This window comes from Cyprinodon tularosa, unplaced genomic scaffold, assembly GCF_016077235.1.
Source record: "Cyprinodon tularosa strain WSP-4 unplaced genomic scaffold, ASM1607723v1 ctg398, whole genome shotgun sequence".
NCBI lineage: Eukaryota > Metazoa > Chordata > Actinopteri > Cyprinodontiformes > Cyprinodontidae > Cyprinodon > Cyprinodon tularosa.
In genome coordinates this window covers 345190-362772 of record NW_024039116.1, presented here as the reverse complement: position 1 = coordinate 362772, position 17583 = coordinate 345190, and the positions used below count along the sequence as shown (strand labels likewise).

Genomic DNA, 17583 nt, shown 5'->3' with positions numbered 1-17583 from the left:
GTTCACACTGCAGCCTGAAGTGACCCAATTCCGATTTTTTTGCCCATATGTGACCTGTATCTGATCTTTTTATGACAGTCTGAACGACACAGATCGGATTTTTTCAAATGCGACCCAGGCCACTTGGATATGTGGTCCTGAATCTGATACGTATCTGATCTTTTCAAATGCGACCTGTGTCTGTACGGCCAGGTCGCATTCATCCGACCTACACGTCATTGATACTTGACAAATGTTACTAAACGTTACTAATCTGCGTCCTACTAAGCGGAGGCGGGAAAAACTAATAACCATGGCGGAAGATAACACAGAGAGCAGTCAATGGAGAGAAAGTGAGGTTGCTGACTTAATTCATATTTGGAAAGATAGCTCGATTCAGACCAAACTCGAAGGGTCTTACCGGAACCGGGGGAGGGTCTTTCTTTTTGATCTTCTTAAAAAGATTCCGTTCGTAATGTGCCTGCTCCTGTTGGAGAAGAACTTAAAGAATGCAATATACGCTGCGGTATTACGAGTCATGTTTACTTCCGCAAACACTGAGGACGCTTGCTACATGTGACGTCATCGCGTCCTCGAGTGCGCATGCGGGACACTTCGATTGAACGCTTTCAGTTCACACAGTAGATCACATACAAGTCGCATATACTTGGAAGTGTGAATGGACACGCAAAAAAATCAGATTTCACGAAAAAATCGGAATTGAGCATTAAGGCCTGCAGTGTGAACGTAGCCTTAGACTAGATTTATTTTGTCATTTTGTATACACAAGTGAAAACAAAGAAATTTCATTTAGAACAGCTCTCTAGACAATTTCATTTCCTAAAGTGCAGCCTGGATAAGGTAAGCAGCAGTTGTTGTTGAGCTGCTACTACTGCCTCCAGCTCCTGAAGCACTCGCTTCTCCTGGCTCAGGGGAGGAAGAGGACCATGATGATGACGATGCTGTGAGGGTGGTAACCCCCTGGGTTGAAGAAGCTGACGTGGTTAAAGCAGCAGTGGTTCCATCAGCAGGTTTAGCAGCGACATACGATGCTGGAGAAGGTGTGGAACCCGAAGGGAGCCAGGAGAAGCTGGCTGGGGATGGTTCAGCATTTGGCAGGAAGCATCTAGAGTGCTCTCCTTATTTTCACCTGCAGAGGGCAGTGCTTCCCCTCTAGATGCCGAAGATTGCCTGGTAACAATCTCAGAGGAGCCTCCATTCACGCAGAGCTCTTTGTTTTCTATCGGGGCGGTACAGCATCAGGCCAACAGCACCATCCGGTACTGTTGGACGCAGCCAAGACTCCGTCAGAATGATGGCGCAGCAGTTACATATCTCCTTTTTTTAAGCGAGTTCCATTCGGAAATGATCCCTTTTGTTTTCCAACGAGCGGACGTTGGAGAGCAGGATTGATGAAAGCGGAGGTCTGTGGGGATCTCTCTTTATTACGGAGTTACCCAATGATACTGCCACCTGTGGTCAAAACACAGAACTGCACCCCTATTTTGCTTGTTCCCGTAGCTCGCGCTCATACTTAACAAGGTTCATTTTTTATTTTTTTTCTTCACCTTACTTAGAGTTACCATTGGTATATGAGTTGATCTGGATGCCGGTTGCGTCTTAGTATCCACAAAATCCATCTCAAATATAATGCTTTGATTGTTTGCTAGATTGAACCCATATAACGTGGACACGCTTGACGTCACATCCGCCAAACCGCGACCCGAAGCGACCAGAACTTCTGACCTGAAGTAAATAAAGGAAAATAGGCGACAGGCTTATAGATGTACCAGCGCCGAGGTGTCAGTCTGCTCATCAAATGATGTTTTAGTCATAAAAGGTCAAATAAAAAGGCTAATTTACATATATTTTTCAGCAAAAACTAGCATAACGTCAATTTAACATTGTGTTTGACTTCTTATTGAATGTTTCTTTTTTATGTTAAACAGAGAATCGTTTGACAGTCGTTATCATTTAGTCATTTCTGTTCTGTAAATGGAGGAAGAAAAAGGGATACCTGCTTCAAAAATCTGCCTCAAAAGATCAGTGATAAATATTGGGAAATAGGTTAGTCTGATATAAAAATTATCAGTATCAGCTTTAAAATAAAAGACTGTATCGGAGAATTTTCTAAACTCCATGCAGGCGACAGGTTGAGTTTTAAACCCGGGACCTTCTACAGTCTCAGCAGCATTCAAGATATTTAAGCTAGTTTTGGTCCAATTGACTTTAATCTGAATTCAAATTAACCCAATTCAGTTAATTCATTTTACTCAGGTTAGATCATTTTAATTTCATCCAGTTCTGTTCCGCTTAATTAAATTAAGTTAAAAAAAAATAAAAAATTTATAAAAAAAATAACATTCTTCCCCTTTGACTATTTGAGCTGATGTAACGAGTAAAGTTCTCCGCTGTGAGATCAATAAAGTCAATTAAGATCTAATTCAGCATAAAATTGCAATTGCAGTTCAAAATGAAAAGTCTTTTCTTGGTATGTAGAGAACTTTTATTGTTCCTGGTATCATAGAGCTCATTCAAAATAAGCTCTTTCAGGTAAAATAAGACTGATCAAGTCAATTAAATTAAGATGGTACATTCCCATGCTAGCGATGTACCGTAACTACAAGTGTTTGCACACCCATGTAGCAAGACAAGCGCTTAGGTAAGGGAATCCCAGGTGCAGAGGTGGGTAATCCGGGTTAAGAAATTTAAAAAGCCTGATCAGTTCAAACCATTTGCATTTCCAGATTCACAGTATGTTAAATCCCCTGGTTTAGTTAACAGGATGAAGGCAAACTAGGCTGGGTTTTTAGTTTCTGAAGCTGGTTTAATTCACCGGTCACTCCTTGGAGCAAAACCTCAAAAGTTAGGAAAAATTGCTATTGCTAAATCTATGCGCCCGTATTGTGAAACTGCAACATTTAGCCCTGTGGGTTAATTTCCTGCGGTCTGATTTAGTCTTTTGTTCCTGAATCAGTCTCAAACTGATTCTGGATTCTCTACCTGATTTTGGGTACAGGTCTGCATCAGTCTGCAGTAGTTGTTGTCAGAAAGTGGGATCAGTCTGCACAAAAAAAAAGTTGAAAAGTGGAGTCGGTGAGTGTTTGAGGGGAACCGACCTGACCTCGGTCTCACTCAAACATGTTTTGGATTTCTCTCAACCAGATCTGGAAGAAGTAACATCTTTGAATCTCACTTCAAAATAAAAGCTTCAAACATAGAGGATATCAAATTAAAAGAAGACTAATCTTTAAGGCATACATCTCAAGAAAAAGCCAAGTACAACTGGCCGGCTCTTTGCAATACAATTGCACAAAAGCAGTGGTGGTTCTAGACCAAATTTTCCTGGGGGCCAGAGGGGGGTTAGCGCGTTTTCATGGGGGCACAGAAAAGCATGAAAACATTAAGAGAGTGTGCAGGAAGACTGCATGAAATCAGATTTCCATTCAATTAGGTTTAATTACAATTATTTCTTCCAACTGATAACAGTTATTTTTGGCTTGAAAATGTTTATTTGGATTATCATTAAAATCAAAATTAAAATCCCTTAGCTTAGCAAAGAAGCAACTAAAACAAATTGCAGCTATATACAAATCTAAAAGATCAAATAAAGTTATAATTTGGAATATTAGGTCAATATACATTCATAATTTAGGAATTTTACATATTTTTTACTTAATTTGATTTAAAATTACAATTTTCTATAAAATCAGATTTAGAACTCAAGAAAAACTGATAAATTCAGCTGTAAAAATCAAAGTATTTTTTTATTTGTTTTGAAAAAATATTCAGCAGATGAAAACTGGGATCTTGTCTCAATTCCACTGAAGCTATCACCTTATTGTTTTTAAATAATTAGTAAACCAGAATCCTTTTGTGTTGACATTTGCATCTAAACTAGAAGAAATATATGGCTTTTTTGAAACCATCAAAATTCATAAAACACTACTGTACATACTATATATGAAACTTTTCAATAAAATAAATACTTTTATTTTGCACTTTTTTGATGGCAAAGTTGTAGCTATGACCTTTAACCCTCTAAAACACTGTTAAGTATATACTCAGAAACCAGGTCGTCTATGTGGTAAGGGTTAGGGTTTTTCAACCGTCCCTTGAAAAACATTATCGTTCCGTATTTAGACATAAAAGTACCTGTCCTGTATTTATTGGAAAAGGAAAGCACTTTGTCCCGTATTACTGTGAAAGAAAGAAAAATAGTCAGTAAAAGGCTAATGGAAAATTAAGAACAAGGGCACGTTAGATACAAAACTTACGATAAACTTGTTCCCGGGCACTGTCCTGCGTTGTGACCAATGAGCTGACACTATATATGTAACAATCCAGAATACCCTCATCCCATTGGTTGAGCCAAGCGTTGCTCACAGAGAAGATAGCGGGAGACAGCAGAGCAGCACTGGGGACGAACGGAGTAATTCAAATGCTTTTGGGGTGGACAACTCCTCACTGCTGCAAGAGCTCAGAGGAAATACAAGTGGAAAAATTAGGCTATCGCTACATAATGTGGCTTTGAGCTAATGATTTTTTTTTTTTTCTGTTTTACTACTGTAGCCTACGGTCATCGCATTTAAGGCACAAATATGTTTACAACTTTGCACAAGTTGGCTGTTGCACCGAAAAATGTTTTACATTAATATTAATTTTTACAGTTTAAAGTTAAGCAGGAAGGGCTTATGTTAAAGATACTTATTTATTCATCAAAGTTTGTTATTTTGTATTAAAGTGAACGCTGGATAATAATTTGTTTTCCATATGTTCACGTCAATCAAAGATATGCATCTAATTCAATGCAGATTTGAGTCAAATAGTTAGAAAAATAATTTCACACACAAAGGGGTCTAAAAAAAAAATCACCACGCCAGGAGGGGTAAAGGCAATCGGTTAAGCTGGCACGCCCATGAGGTGTCCGTTTGATGTTTTTAAGGGAGTTGGCAACCCTAACTCTGGTGCACCTCTCCAAAATTGTAGGTGACCGCAGACAGCAGGCCTCTGATTGGTCAATTCTACATCTGCTCTACACTGTACGTATTTCCTGTTTGGTACCTAATGGCAGAAACTCTGTCTGTAGTGCCGTCCACAACGCCTAGCACACCTTGGACACCATCCCAGACACCGTGCAGGACGCTAGTTTGTAGCGATGGTCTGTTGGGATGCACCTAAAGCCAAAACATGCAACGCCACGGCCAGTCTTTCAGCAACACTCACAGGTGAACTGTGTGTCGTCCGGCGTTGGATGAGGGGATGTAGATGGCGACCAAGGTCTTCAAACCCACGTTTCATGTGAAATGTGGGAATATCATGTGAACTTCTGGAATTTTCACATGGAACATGGGAATACCATGTGAAATTGATGGGAGTTACAAGTGGATGATGAGAATCACATTTAATGTTCATTGGATTTTCATGTGAAAGATGAGAATCATGTGAAATTTGTCGAATCTTCATGTGTAACATGGAAATATAATGTAAAATTCCTGGAATTTTCATGTGGAACATGGTAAAACCATGTGAAATTCATGGGAGTTTCAAGTGGATGATGAGAATAAAATTTAATGTTCATTGGATTTTTATGTGAAAGATGAGAATCATGTAAAATTCCTGGAATTTTCATGTGGAACATGGGAATATCATGTGGAATTCAAGGGGTTTACAAGTGGATGATGAGAATAAAATGTAATGTTCATTGGATTTTTATGTGAAAGATGAGAATCATGTAAAATTCCTGGAATTTTCATGTGGAACATGGGAATATCATGTGGAATTTACGGGGTTTACAAGTGGATGATGAGAATAAAATGTAATGTTCATTGGATTTTTATGTGAAAGATGAGAATCATGTGAAATTCCTTGAATTTTCACACGGAATATGGGAATCACATGTGAAGTTCATGGGATTCACATGTGAAAGATGGGAATCACATAAAACACATAAAATGCATAGGAGTTAACTTATTATAGTCTGTCTAATGACATCCTTTTAGACCGTAAAATAGTTACTTGGTACATGTGTTTCCTTTTTAGCAAATCATTCTTACTCTTGCTTGACTAATTTTCTTAATGGCTACTTTTTACTTGTTTGGTAGAAATATTCCGAAGTTGTGCTACTTTTATCTGAGTAAAATGTTTTTCTACTTTACCCTACTATACCTTATGTATTTTATGCAGTCTTAGTGTTTCAGGATCATTTGTCTACACACTGCTGGGTGTAATGGAGTCCACTTCATTTGTGGTGTTTGTATCGTCTGACTTCATTTTAGGTTGAAAATATTAATTCCCAACAATACATGTATTTCCTTCCTTTCCACTTCCCTCTTCAGGGTTTAATTAGGAATTTGTGCCGAAAGCGTTATTCATTAAACAGAGGTTGCCAGCTATTTATCGGTGGGAAAAACATTAGCATATTTGTTCCATTTTCAGCTGTTTTCCCAGCTTTCGGAACCAGGTTCAGCATTTCCTAATAATGAGGCGAAAGGATCGTACCAGTGGAGGAAAAAGAAATAACCTGTGGCAAGCCCTAAAAACACACAAAAAGATCCTTCAAAGACACATTCCTCTAATTACCCACTCCCCCCACCCCCACCATGTCTCACGCGCTGCGCCTCCTGAGATGCAGGTGTAAAATATCACATTTTTCCAGCATTTCTCCCTAAGGTGATGCTGGCTTGGACTCACACAACGTAAATTTTCCCCTTTCATATTCTCCTACACATTTTTTTCTACAAACAAGTTCTCCCTCCCACTCTTTGATGTTCCTGCTTCACCTGCACAGGTTCATCTGCCTGTTAGCAGGTGAAAGAATTAAGGATGGTTGTAACCGGACTGGGATGTAGAGGAGAAGCCTCTGATGCTCTAGAAACTGTGGGTTGCATCGATTAATGTTTTGGGTGGTGCTGAGGAGCAAGGAGAAGGCTGTTAATCAGTGGCTGTGAAGATACCCGCCTCTCCTGCATAGATCAGAAATGTGGAAAACCCAGGTGGTTTCTGTCCTTGTGTTTCGCTGCAGAGAAGACAATGAGCGAGACAGGGAAAGGCGGGAATTATGTATATGTGTTCCAATTAATCCATATGAAAGCGAGCCAACCCTTGGCATCAAGCCCTCCTCCAGATCAGACTTTTTTCATTTCTGGTTGTTGGGGAAAATGGAACAGGAGTGATAGAGGAGAGGTGCTGAGCGTGAATCTCCACAATGCAAAAGCTGAAACAAATGTTTAAAAATCAGCTACAATTAGTGTATTCCACAATTAGGTAACTATGATGATCTGCCAGTGGAAGCAGTTTTTTTCCTCTTAAAATAAGATCCTATTATGCACTTGGAAAAAGAAATGGAGTTGTTTACTTTATTTTTTTTATTAAACCATCTTAACCCATTAGAAAAATAGTGTGGGGGGGGGGGGGGGGGGGGGGGGGGTTTCTTCCTCAAAAAAAGAGAAAATTAGGTTTTGGAGGTTTCTTCAGCAACATTACTCATTAAACAGTTTAATGAAGACCAATGAATTTAACCGTTAGATAGGGGAGAAGAGATCAAATCCGTTTAGAAGGAAAAAACGGACATCCTTTAAAGTTTCACAGAGAGCAGTTCAGTCCATCATTCAAGATTGTAAACATCGAAATAACTTCCTCATTTTTCCTCTGAAGGACCTTCGCGAGTCTGTTGGCGAGAAAGCTAATGGTTGTCTAGTCAACAAATCTGACCTGTATGAATGTAGACAGCCATATGCCCCATTTCCACTACCCCTCTGAAACCGATCCGTGCCGAGTTTGGACCGAGCTTGGATCAGTTAACCATGCCAAACTTGGTTCTTACGACCATTTGCACATGACGCTAGCATGGTTCCTCGCCTCATATCTTCCACTCATCCGCCTCTAACTTGGTGAAAAACTTAGTTACCTGAATCTGATCAAATGCAGTCTTGATTAAAGGAATTATATAGCCTTTCTTATTGTAAATTTGTTAAGCCTTCTGTAATCAATGCATGGCCTAAGTGATCTAACCTTCTTGCCTACAAAGAAGAACCCTGCTCCAGCTGGGGACGAAGACGGACGAATGATTCCTGCTTTGATAGCCTGCACTTTTGGTAAAGATAAGGAATACAACCGACCCCTAGATGATGTGCATCCGGGCAACAAGTCCATGCAGCAATCGTACGGACGATGAGGGGGTAGAGTTGTACCGTTACATTTGTTAAACACCTTCATAGGATCATGGTACTTGGATGGAACCTTGGAAACATCTGGGAAAAAACCCTCAACCTCATTATCAGAGATCTGCTAGAATTGAGCAAAAAACAAACGTGTAGCAGAACAAGTAGGAGCCCAGCCTAACACCACAACCTTTTGCCAGTCAATCTGGAGGTTGTGTCTTTTTAACCATGTGACACCCAACATGATGGGAACCTGTTGGGAATCCATAATAAACCAACCTCTCTATGTGATTACCAAAGTTCGATAGGTTCTGTGATGAGGTGAGACTGGTTAATTTGATGACCATCTAGTGCGACGACTTTACAGCTGGCTGGAGAGGGAAGAAGCTTAATCCCTAAGCACCTAGCGAGTCCCTCATCCATAAACCCAGTATCCGCTCCTTAATCAACAAATGCAGACAAATTATGAGACTTCGTAAGAGTTACGGGTAACACCAAGTCTGGGGAGGCAGATAGTTCAGTACAGCTCAGTAGAGTTCTCCCCACCTCTAATAAGCCTCGCCTTTTAGCAGAGAGGTCTTAACACAGTTACTATCACCACCACCAAAAAGGCAAAGTCCAGCTGATGTTGTCGAAACCACTCCTCCCTGGACAAAGCTGCCATTCCAAGATGCATCAGTTCCTACTCAGTCCTTGGAGTGGAGCTGTGGAGAAACAGCATCGGGTGCAGGTGTGATTGGTCTGGAGCTGGTTAACGTCATCGCCCTCCTTCTCTGTGACGTTCCATGAGCCGGAGGTCAATCCTTGTGGCCAGGTCCTCTAGCTGCTTTAAAGACTGGGGGAAGTCTTAGGTAGCCAACTTGCCTACCATGAAAACATCCATCAAGGTGACCTCGTTCCAGCGAATGTCCCATGATAATAAAAGAAAGTCTATAATGTAGGGGAGTGTTGCCTAGTGGTTAGAGCAGTGCTCTAGTGCTCTGAGAAGGTTGCATGTACAGGTGCTGGTCATAAAATTAGAATATCATGAAAAAGTAGATTGATTTCAGTAATTCCATTTAAAAAGTGAAACTTGTATATTATATTCATACATTACATACAAACTCATATATTTCAGATGTTTATTTTGTTTAATTTTGATGATTACAAATGACAACAAATGAAAATCTCAAATTCATCATATCAGAAAATTAGAATATTACTGAAGACCAATAAAAACAAAGGATTTATAGAAATGTTGGCCAACTGAAAAGTATGAACATGAAAAGTATGAGCATGTACAGCACTCAGTATTTAGTTGGGCCTCCTTTGGCCTGTATTACTGCAGCAATGCGGCGTGGCATGGAGTCGATCAGTCTGTGGCACTGCTCAGGTGTTATGATAGCCCAGGTTGCTCTAATAGTGGCTTTTAGCTCTTCTGAATTGTTGGGTCTGGTGTATTGCATCTTCTTCTTCACAATACCCCATAGATTTTCTATGGGGTTAAGGTCAGGAGAGTTTGCTGGCCAATTAAGAACAGGGATACCATGGTCCTTCAACCAGGTACTGGTAGCTTTGGCACTGTGTGCAGGTGCCAAGTCCTGTTGGAAAATGAAATCTGCATCTCCAAAAAGTTGGTCAGCTGCAGGAAGCATGAAGTGCTCTAAAACTTCCTGGTATGTGGCTGCGTTGACCCAGGACCTCAGAAAACACAATGGACCAACACCAGCAGATGACATGGCACCCCAAACCATCACTGACTGTGGAAACTTTACACTGGACTTCAAGCAACGTGGATGAAGTGCCTCTCTTCTTTTCCTCCAGACTCTGGGACCTTGATTTCCAAAGGAAATGCAAAATTTACTTTCATCAGAGAACATGACTTTGGACCACTCACCAGCAGTCCAGTCCTGTTTCTCTTTAGCCCAGGCAAGACGCTTCTGACGCTGTCTGTGGTTCAAGAGTGGCTTGACACAAGGAATGCGACAGCAGAAACCCATGTCTTTCATACGTCTGTGTGTGGTGGTTCTTGAAGCACTCACTCCAGCTGCAGTCCACTCTTTGTGAATCTCCCCCACATTTTTGAATGGGTTTTGTTTCACAATCCTCTCCAGGGTGCGGTTATCTCTCTTGCTTGTACACTTTTTTCGACCACATCTTTTCCTTCCCTTCGCCTCTCTATTAATGTGCTTGGACACTGAGCTCTGTGAACAGCCAGCCTCTTTAGCGATGACCTTTTGTGTCTTGCCCTCCTTGTGCAAGGTGTCGATGGTCGTCTTTTGGACAACTGTCAAGTCAGCAGTCTTCCCCATGATTGTGTAGCCTATAGAACTAGACTGAAAGACCATTTAAAGGCTTTTGCAGGTGGTTTGAGTTAATTAGCTGATTAGAGTGTGGCACCAGGGGCCATCAATTTTGAACCTTTTCACAATATTCTAATTTTCTGATATGATGAATTTGAGATTTTCATTTGTTGTCATTTGTAATCATCAAAATTAAACAAAATAAACATCTGAAATATATGAGTTTGTATGTAATGTATGAATATAATATACAAGTTTCACTTTTTAAATGGAATTACTGAAATCAATCTACTTTTTCATGATATTCTAATTTTATGACCAGCACCTGTATGTCTTTAGTATAGGGTGCATAACAGGGGCCAGGACATGATCTACAGGGGCACTGGCCCCCATTGGCCCCTGTCTAGAACGGCCCATGCAATCCAGTTAAAGACAAAGTGTAGATGATCTGAATAACAAGCCAAGTTATAAACTAGATTAAATGATCATTTGCGGCTCTTCCTGTGAATCCTGTCCAGTATTCTATGTAGCAGCTCTCCTCTAAAACTACAACTGCTGATGACTTTGCAAACATATCATTATAATTGCGATACCGACTCTTTGAGTGTCCTCTACATCGAATCAGAAGCTAAATGAAATAACTGATGGTGCCTCGCTGTGAGGCCGCATGATTTCACCCCCTCCTCAGATCTGTGCTGTTAGAGTTTCTATCAGAGTTTCCATCTTCAGACTAAACGCCACGTTAGCTGCCACAGCCGCCTTTTGGGTCTTATTTATTTTTCCGAGGAAATGTCAGGGCCAGGACAAACACAATATTCTGTATGTATGGCGAAGAGATGACATCACAGGCAGCCGACGGCCAAGATGGGGGGATCACACGAGTGAAAAAAAACAAAAAAACTCCTGCCTGCTCATCATATGGATAACTGTCTGCACACTCAGACACCTAAACTGGATTTTTAAAGTAAAGGGATTTATGGCAAATCCACCATGAGTTTCTTAAATCTAATTTATGGACCTTTAAGGTCATGATTACTTTAGATGATTCACTTTTTTAACCTTCTTAGTGATTCTAATGATAATTTCTAAAAAATATTCATTTCTCAGATTCAGATCTTTGCAAACCGGTTCTTTTTACTGGTTTAACTGGGCCAGGCCGTCGTCCTCAGGGGGGAATTAATTCATCTTGACGCTGACTGACAGGTGCCTCCAGTGGAAGTTTGACTAAACCAAAAACGCAGCTGAAATATTTGGCAAAACAGCATGTCTTTTTTTTAAAAAAAAAAGAAGAAAATAACGAAATAAGTAGATAAAGAGGTGCTGGAAGTAGGAGAATAACAAGTGGAGATAATCCCATGTGAGTCCTGTCCTGAATTCTGTATCATTTCTACTGATGAGCTTCTTGGGCAGCTGCCACGCCAAGAGAGGATGCTCATAAACAAATAATTATTCATCCTAATAATCTTCCATATTCATGTGCAAATAAGATCCCTCCCTGGTTTCTCAGCGGCTTCAAGGTTGTATGTGGGAGGTTCCTGTAACTACTGCCTGACTTGACTCATTTCTTGCCAGGAAGGAGTCAGTCTACGGGTCAAGGAGAAGTTCCAGTCAGATATGCAGAGTTTTTTTGTGAGCAGAGTTCTGACCAAGAAATGTAAAAGGCAGAGGACTTTCTCTGCACATATATATGTGTATTTTTTTGTTTTAGCAGCTCATAAAAAAACATTCAATGTATGCCCTATGAGGAAGGACAGCAGGAAGACGTCTATTATTCACAGCCCTTAAACTTTTTACATTTTGTCACATTTTAGCTATAAATTTTTTATCTATTATAGGAATGTTATGTGTTAGACTAATGCACAGTTTTATGTAATAGGGGAGTGATAATAAAATATATGTATAATGTTTTCTAATAGTTGTGAAAGTCGACCTTAACTAATGAATCTGGGGAGGAGAGGATTGATAAAGAAAAGGAACAAAGAGGCTCAAAGAAAAAATTAATGCAACCGCTTTTAGTATTTATTTAATCATATTTAGTTACTTTATCACAATTAATTTATGCCCTATCCTGCTAACAGGAAACAATTGTGTTAAAGTTACTAAATATGATTAAATACATGCTAAAAACGGTTGCATTATTTTATAAATCTTCATTTCAGCTGAGAGAAATGTTCCAAATACAGTTTTGTTATCTTAAGCTCTTTCAGTCTGGGCTTTTATGGAAGAATAACACTGAACCCCACCCCCAAAAACATCACTGAAACATGGTGGTGGCAGCATCATGCTGTAGGATTCAGGTAAATGGGACAAATGGAGGTTCTGGTGGAAAACCAAGCTCAAAAAGCTTCATCTGAACTGTTTGGATCAAATAGGTTAAAGCGTTCCAAAGTTAAGGAATAAAAATCATTTCAAAAACAGCTGGGAAGAATTTTTCACAGTCACTCAATTTAATCTGATTTGAACTCAAACAATTTAGCACAGAAACACCTGAGAAGATTCAAATGTCCGGTTGTTCAGAAACATACTATACCTCTTAAAGACTTCCAGCTGTAACTGGTGGAAACTGTGATTTACAAAGTATTGATTCTCAGCTACTTATACGTATGATGACACAAAGACAAACATGACCAAAAAAGAGACGTTTAAAGGCAATAAATGCTTCTCTGTCTATTAAACTTCAAAAACATATTTTCACTTCCAATAATGAAAAACGTAGAGAAAAAAAATCAGTAGGTCTTGTATTTTAATCATGTAAAGCACTTTGCATTGTCTTTGTACTGAATTGTGCTATACAAATTAATTTGCCTTGCCTTGCCTTGCCTTGCTAGAAAGATTGTTAAAAGCCTCCTTCTAATTTCTGGCGGCCTCCGCTAAGAACGGCTCACAAGCGCTGTGCGTAATTACGCACAACCCAGGGAGGCGCAGAATAAATAAATAAACAAATCCCATCATTTAAACAAGTTTTCCAGACTAAGGGGGCCCAGCTAACCCGGTGTAACCCTAACCCATCTTTCCTCACCCTGCATGACATGCAATAGTTTGCTTCATATGCACGTAGGGCTATAAATAGCGCACAGACTGTCTCGCTTCTTGGAGCGCTCAAATGAGAGGAGTCAGGTTCTCAGTGTGGATGAAACAACATGGTGGACATTTGGGTAAAGGTTTTTGAAATCAATAAAATAGAATGAATAACTTTGGCATGATGAAGCTGCTGGGGGAGGGGTGGCATAAAAAAACAAACAAACTTTGAACCAATACAGTAAAGTGCAGGAATTATTAGTTTACACAGCACGTACCATGGTGGTGTGGGGAAATGTGCCAACACTCTCAAAGAGCCATTTTCCACTTTCCAAAGTTCAGCTTCCAGAAAAAAAAAGGAAAGGTGGGAGATAGAAAAGTGCCTGGTTCTTGTTGTGCTGGGCCTAAAGCTCGGCCTGCTGCCCGGTAAACATTCTACAATGCTGGGGAGGGGGAGGTGGAGGGGAGGAGGGGGGAGTCTGCGGGTCAACTTTCCTCCTTACTAATCCGAACCGGCTTTCTTCATCCGGAGAGTCTCTGCTCTGGTTCAGATCGCTTCCATCCAACTCCGCGGGTCTCTGATCACCGGTTCTCCGTCCGCGGAACGAGAGGAGCGCCGCGCGGCGACACCGGGCGGTAAGTAGCCTTCTGCTTCCTGCGCGCTCAGCCGCTCAGCTGCCGGTTCGGACGCTTTTCTCCTCCCTGCATGAATGAACTCAGTCCAGAGCCGATTTTGCTGATCCGAAAGCGCGCAGTTCTTCCTCCACCTGTTCCTCAGAGTCCGCGGAGAGAAGCAGGCTGGGTGGGTGGGGGCAGGGGTTTGGGCGCGCGCCTCAAAACCAAACTCACCGTCCCGACCTCAGAGACATCAGAGCGGAATCAGCCTACCAGCAGCGGAGACGCGTGAGTGACACCGAGCAGCTGAAACCGAGTAAACAAAGTGTGGAAAGTAGGGAAACACGCGGCGTGGCTGGACGCACGCGCGCATGCGGTTCGTCCCCGCGGCCCCGGCCGGAGAAACGGAGCGGAGCGGAGAGGAGAGGAGCTGGTGAATTATTAATAACCGCAGCGCTCCGCAGTCTGTCGCGTTCAGTGAGTAAGCAGGGCGGCAGCTGGAGGTTTACAGGAATTAAATACGGGCTCAGAGTAAACCGTGGACGCAGGGGATTAGAGGCTCTCACCGGCTTCAGCGCAGGGGCAGCGAGGGGCCGACAGCGAGGGGGGAGGGGGAGCGGAGGTTAGGGGAAATGATTCTGGAGGAAATAACTTATTTCTATCTCTAATATAGATCCGAAAGACCATTAAAACATGGGAAAAAACACCAGTAAAACTGGCTGATAGAATCTATCCAATAAAACTGGAGCAAAAATATGAATTATATTCAGTATTTCTAAATATTTATGTTTTAGCTTTAAAACCCCTAAATACCAGAAAGTTATTTAAAAATCTGATTTTTAGAAAAAAAAAAAAAAAAAGCAACATTTTCTTTTTTTCTGATCATAAATATGAAGATATTTTTCAATCCCTGTCCAACACTATAAAAAATGCAATCAAATATGAACCACTAACTCATTTATGTAGATATTTTGGATAAATGCTTGTTTTTATTATTATTTTTATACCTTTTTAAATTGCAGATGTTGGTTCAGTCAATCATTAGCTCCTGTCAGTCTGTCCCCCGCATGGTTTGTATTATGAATGATCTTATTAACAACCTGTGATCAAGTTTACTTTAGATGCTAAACCTGCTAACCAGTCGTTGCCATGGTACCTGATATGGTTTTCATTAGAAAAGTTTACAGACCTTCAAACAAGAATGGTTCCCAAACATTAATTCCAATTATTTTTCATTAGTTTTAGGTTATTTTTACATTTTATGATTCATTAAAATTTTACTTTAAGCTTTAGAGCTGTTGCTAAACTAGCAAAGGCAACTAAAATGGTGACATTTTATCCAAACTCAGTTAAGTCAATGATGAAACAGCTCCTTCAAACATCAGCTTTGTTGAACACCAAACATGATGACTGCTGACTGAGCAGCAGGAGCAGCCTTGGATTTTATACCAAAAATGAAAATTTTCTTGTTGGAAATAAATCATAATACACAAACCAATGTGTCAGACTGCTTTTAAGGGACATTTTCAAAGGTTCTCTGCAGTTTTATTGAGGGTTGTATGACAATAAACATATTTTAACAGAAAAAAATAACAGATGTTTTACTGTGTAGGCCCTATGTTGGTGTTTCTGGAATAATCAGGTTTATTTGAAACATTATTCTGAATAGTTTGAATTTGTAAAAGGCTTCTATCGGCGCATTTTACGCACAGCCAACCCCGCAAAGTCATGCTGGGGTCCCGAGTGTCCCCCCACCCCCCCTAAGTTCCTACCATGTGTTTTATTTGGTCACTACTACAGCCAGCAGTCTGGCAGAACAGAAGTTAGAAGCGCAAACATGTTCATGTATGCGCAGGTGCGCGACTCCTGGCAGGAGAACAGCGCCTCTGGTAAAACACCATATTAATTCATCACAAACAGCACAAAAAAAGGAGAAGCAGGGGAAATTAGGAAGAATTTCCACAGAGATAAAAACCCACCATCCTGCTTCATGCATAAGTAAACCACCTAAACGAAACCCTTCTTTTTTTTCTCTTACTTTTAGGGAAAATCCAGTTTTTTATGCGGCTGATGGTCTAAAACAAAAATGAAAAGAGGTTTCATCCTTGGAATAAAATGTGAATACTGGGATTAAATTCTTTATTTTATTTTTAATTTTTGGCAAAAAAAGATGATAAATAAAAAAATAAAATGATAAATAAATAAAGTAAAAGCATTAAATTTGTATAAACATCAACTTAGTTCGATTTTATTGTATTCTCGTCATTAAACAAATATTAATATTAAATAATTTGATTTTTTTATCACCATTCTATCTCGATAGAGAAACCCTCCTAGTCATAAATCTGTTTCTTTATTTTTAATGAAAGTCTTAATATGTTTTTGACTTAAAAATTGTAAATATTCTATTACCTTTTCCTCCTTTTTCGGATGAAAAACCCAGAAAAAAAAAATACGCTAATATTTAGTTTAGCTCTGTAGAGATTTTAAATATATATTGACACGAAGGGTATAAAAGCTTGTTTGTATAGAAATTTTTTTTTTTCCAAAGCTGAATATTTTTCTGCTCAGTTAAAAGGCTGAATTTGTTCATCTAAACGTGTTTTCAAGGTTAAACTGCCTCTCAGGTATTTTTGACGTCGGGGTTTCTGGTTTGCAGCTATTTTTATTAGACGCAATGAATAATTCAGTCAGTAGTTAGTAAATATTAATGTGTGTGATGCTTTGTGGCCTTTTCTCTGCTTTTTGTGCGGCCTGCAGCTGCGGGCCTCAGTGGGAGCAAAGCCTTTCCGCTCCTAATCAGCTCCATGGGAGGCCAGTCTGTCACTGACTGCAAAACGCGACATTTTACCTTTTATTTTAATAAACTGGTCAAGCTTTTCTTTGTTAAAGTAATTATTATTTCAATGCATAAAGCTAACAGTTGGAATGAGCATAAAACATGCGCATATCTGAGCTCATAGCAGACCATGCTTCATGCTTGTTTTCTAGTTACATTTAATAAAATATAAAGGAAACAAGCATAACTTTAAACAGAAACAAAAAAGCAAAAAAAAAAATATATATATAATTTTGTAATAAGAAAATGCATGCATTTTATGTGTGTAGAAAAAAAATCAATAATACTGTAAAGAAATTTTGCAAGTTAAAAAAAATTGTGTTGAATTTCAATTTTTGGTTTGAACTCAGAGTTAAAATGAAAAATAAAAATAAGAACTGGTTAGTGACTGAGGCATTTTGCTGATCAGCTCATCCAAGCACAACTAAGGTTTAAATGCTACCTTTTTAAAAATTTTAATGCTTTTAACTTTCATTTATGCTTCTTTTAAACACGTGAGGATGAAGCAGCTGTCTCTGCAGTTAAATCTTGAACTCTTGCTCCAAACCAGAACCTTTCCCACACATTTTATAACAGTTTTTACATTTTATTAAGTCGATAAAGTCACTCATAATCAAAGGCATAAACACATTGGCCTCTGCATTATCTGCTGGACATCACACCAAGGAGAGCTGCTAACGACTAACTG

General features: G+C 39.8%; 1 protein-coding gene across 4 annotated transcripts in view; it reads right to left on the bottom strand.

Annotated features, from left to right (window-relative positions):
* The window catches only part of nfixb (nuclear factor I/Xb), a 284324-nt gene extending 269729 nt beyond the window's left edge, over positions 1-14595 (bottom strand). For 2 of the 4 annotated variants that reach the window (XM_038297802.1, XM_038297804.1), the window contains exon 1: positions 13720-14595. In XM_038297802.1, coding sequence (XP_038153730.1) covers positions 13720-13722 — 3 coding nt within the window. In that variant the 5' untranslated portion in view covers positions 13723-14595. The remainder of the gene's footprint in view (positions 1-13719) is intronic. The other 2 variants (XM_038297806.1, XM_038297813.1) reach the window with 2 other exon arrangements.
* Positions 14596-17583: the final 2988 nt, after the last annotated feature.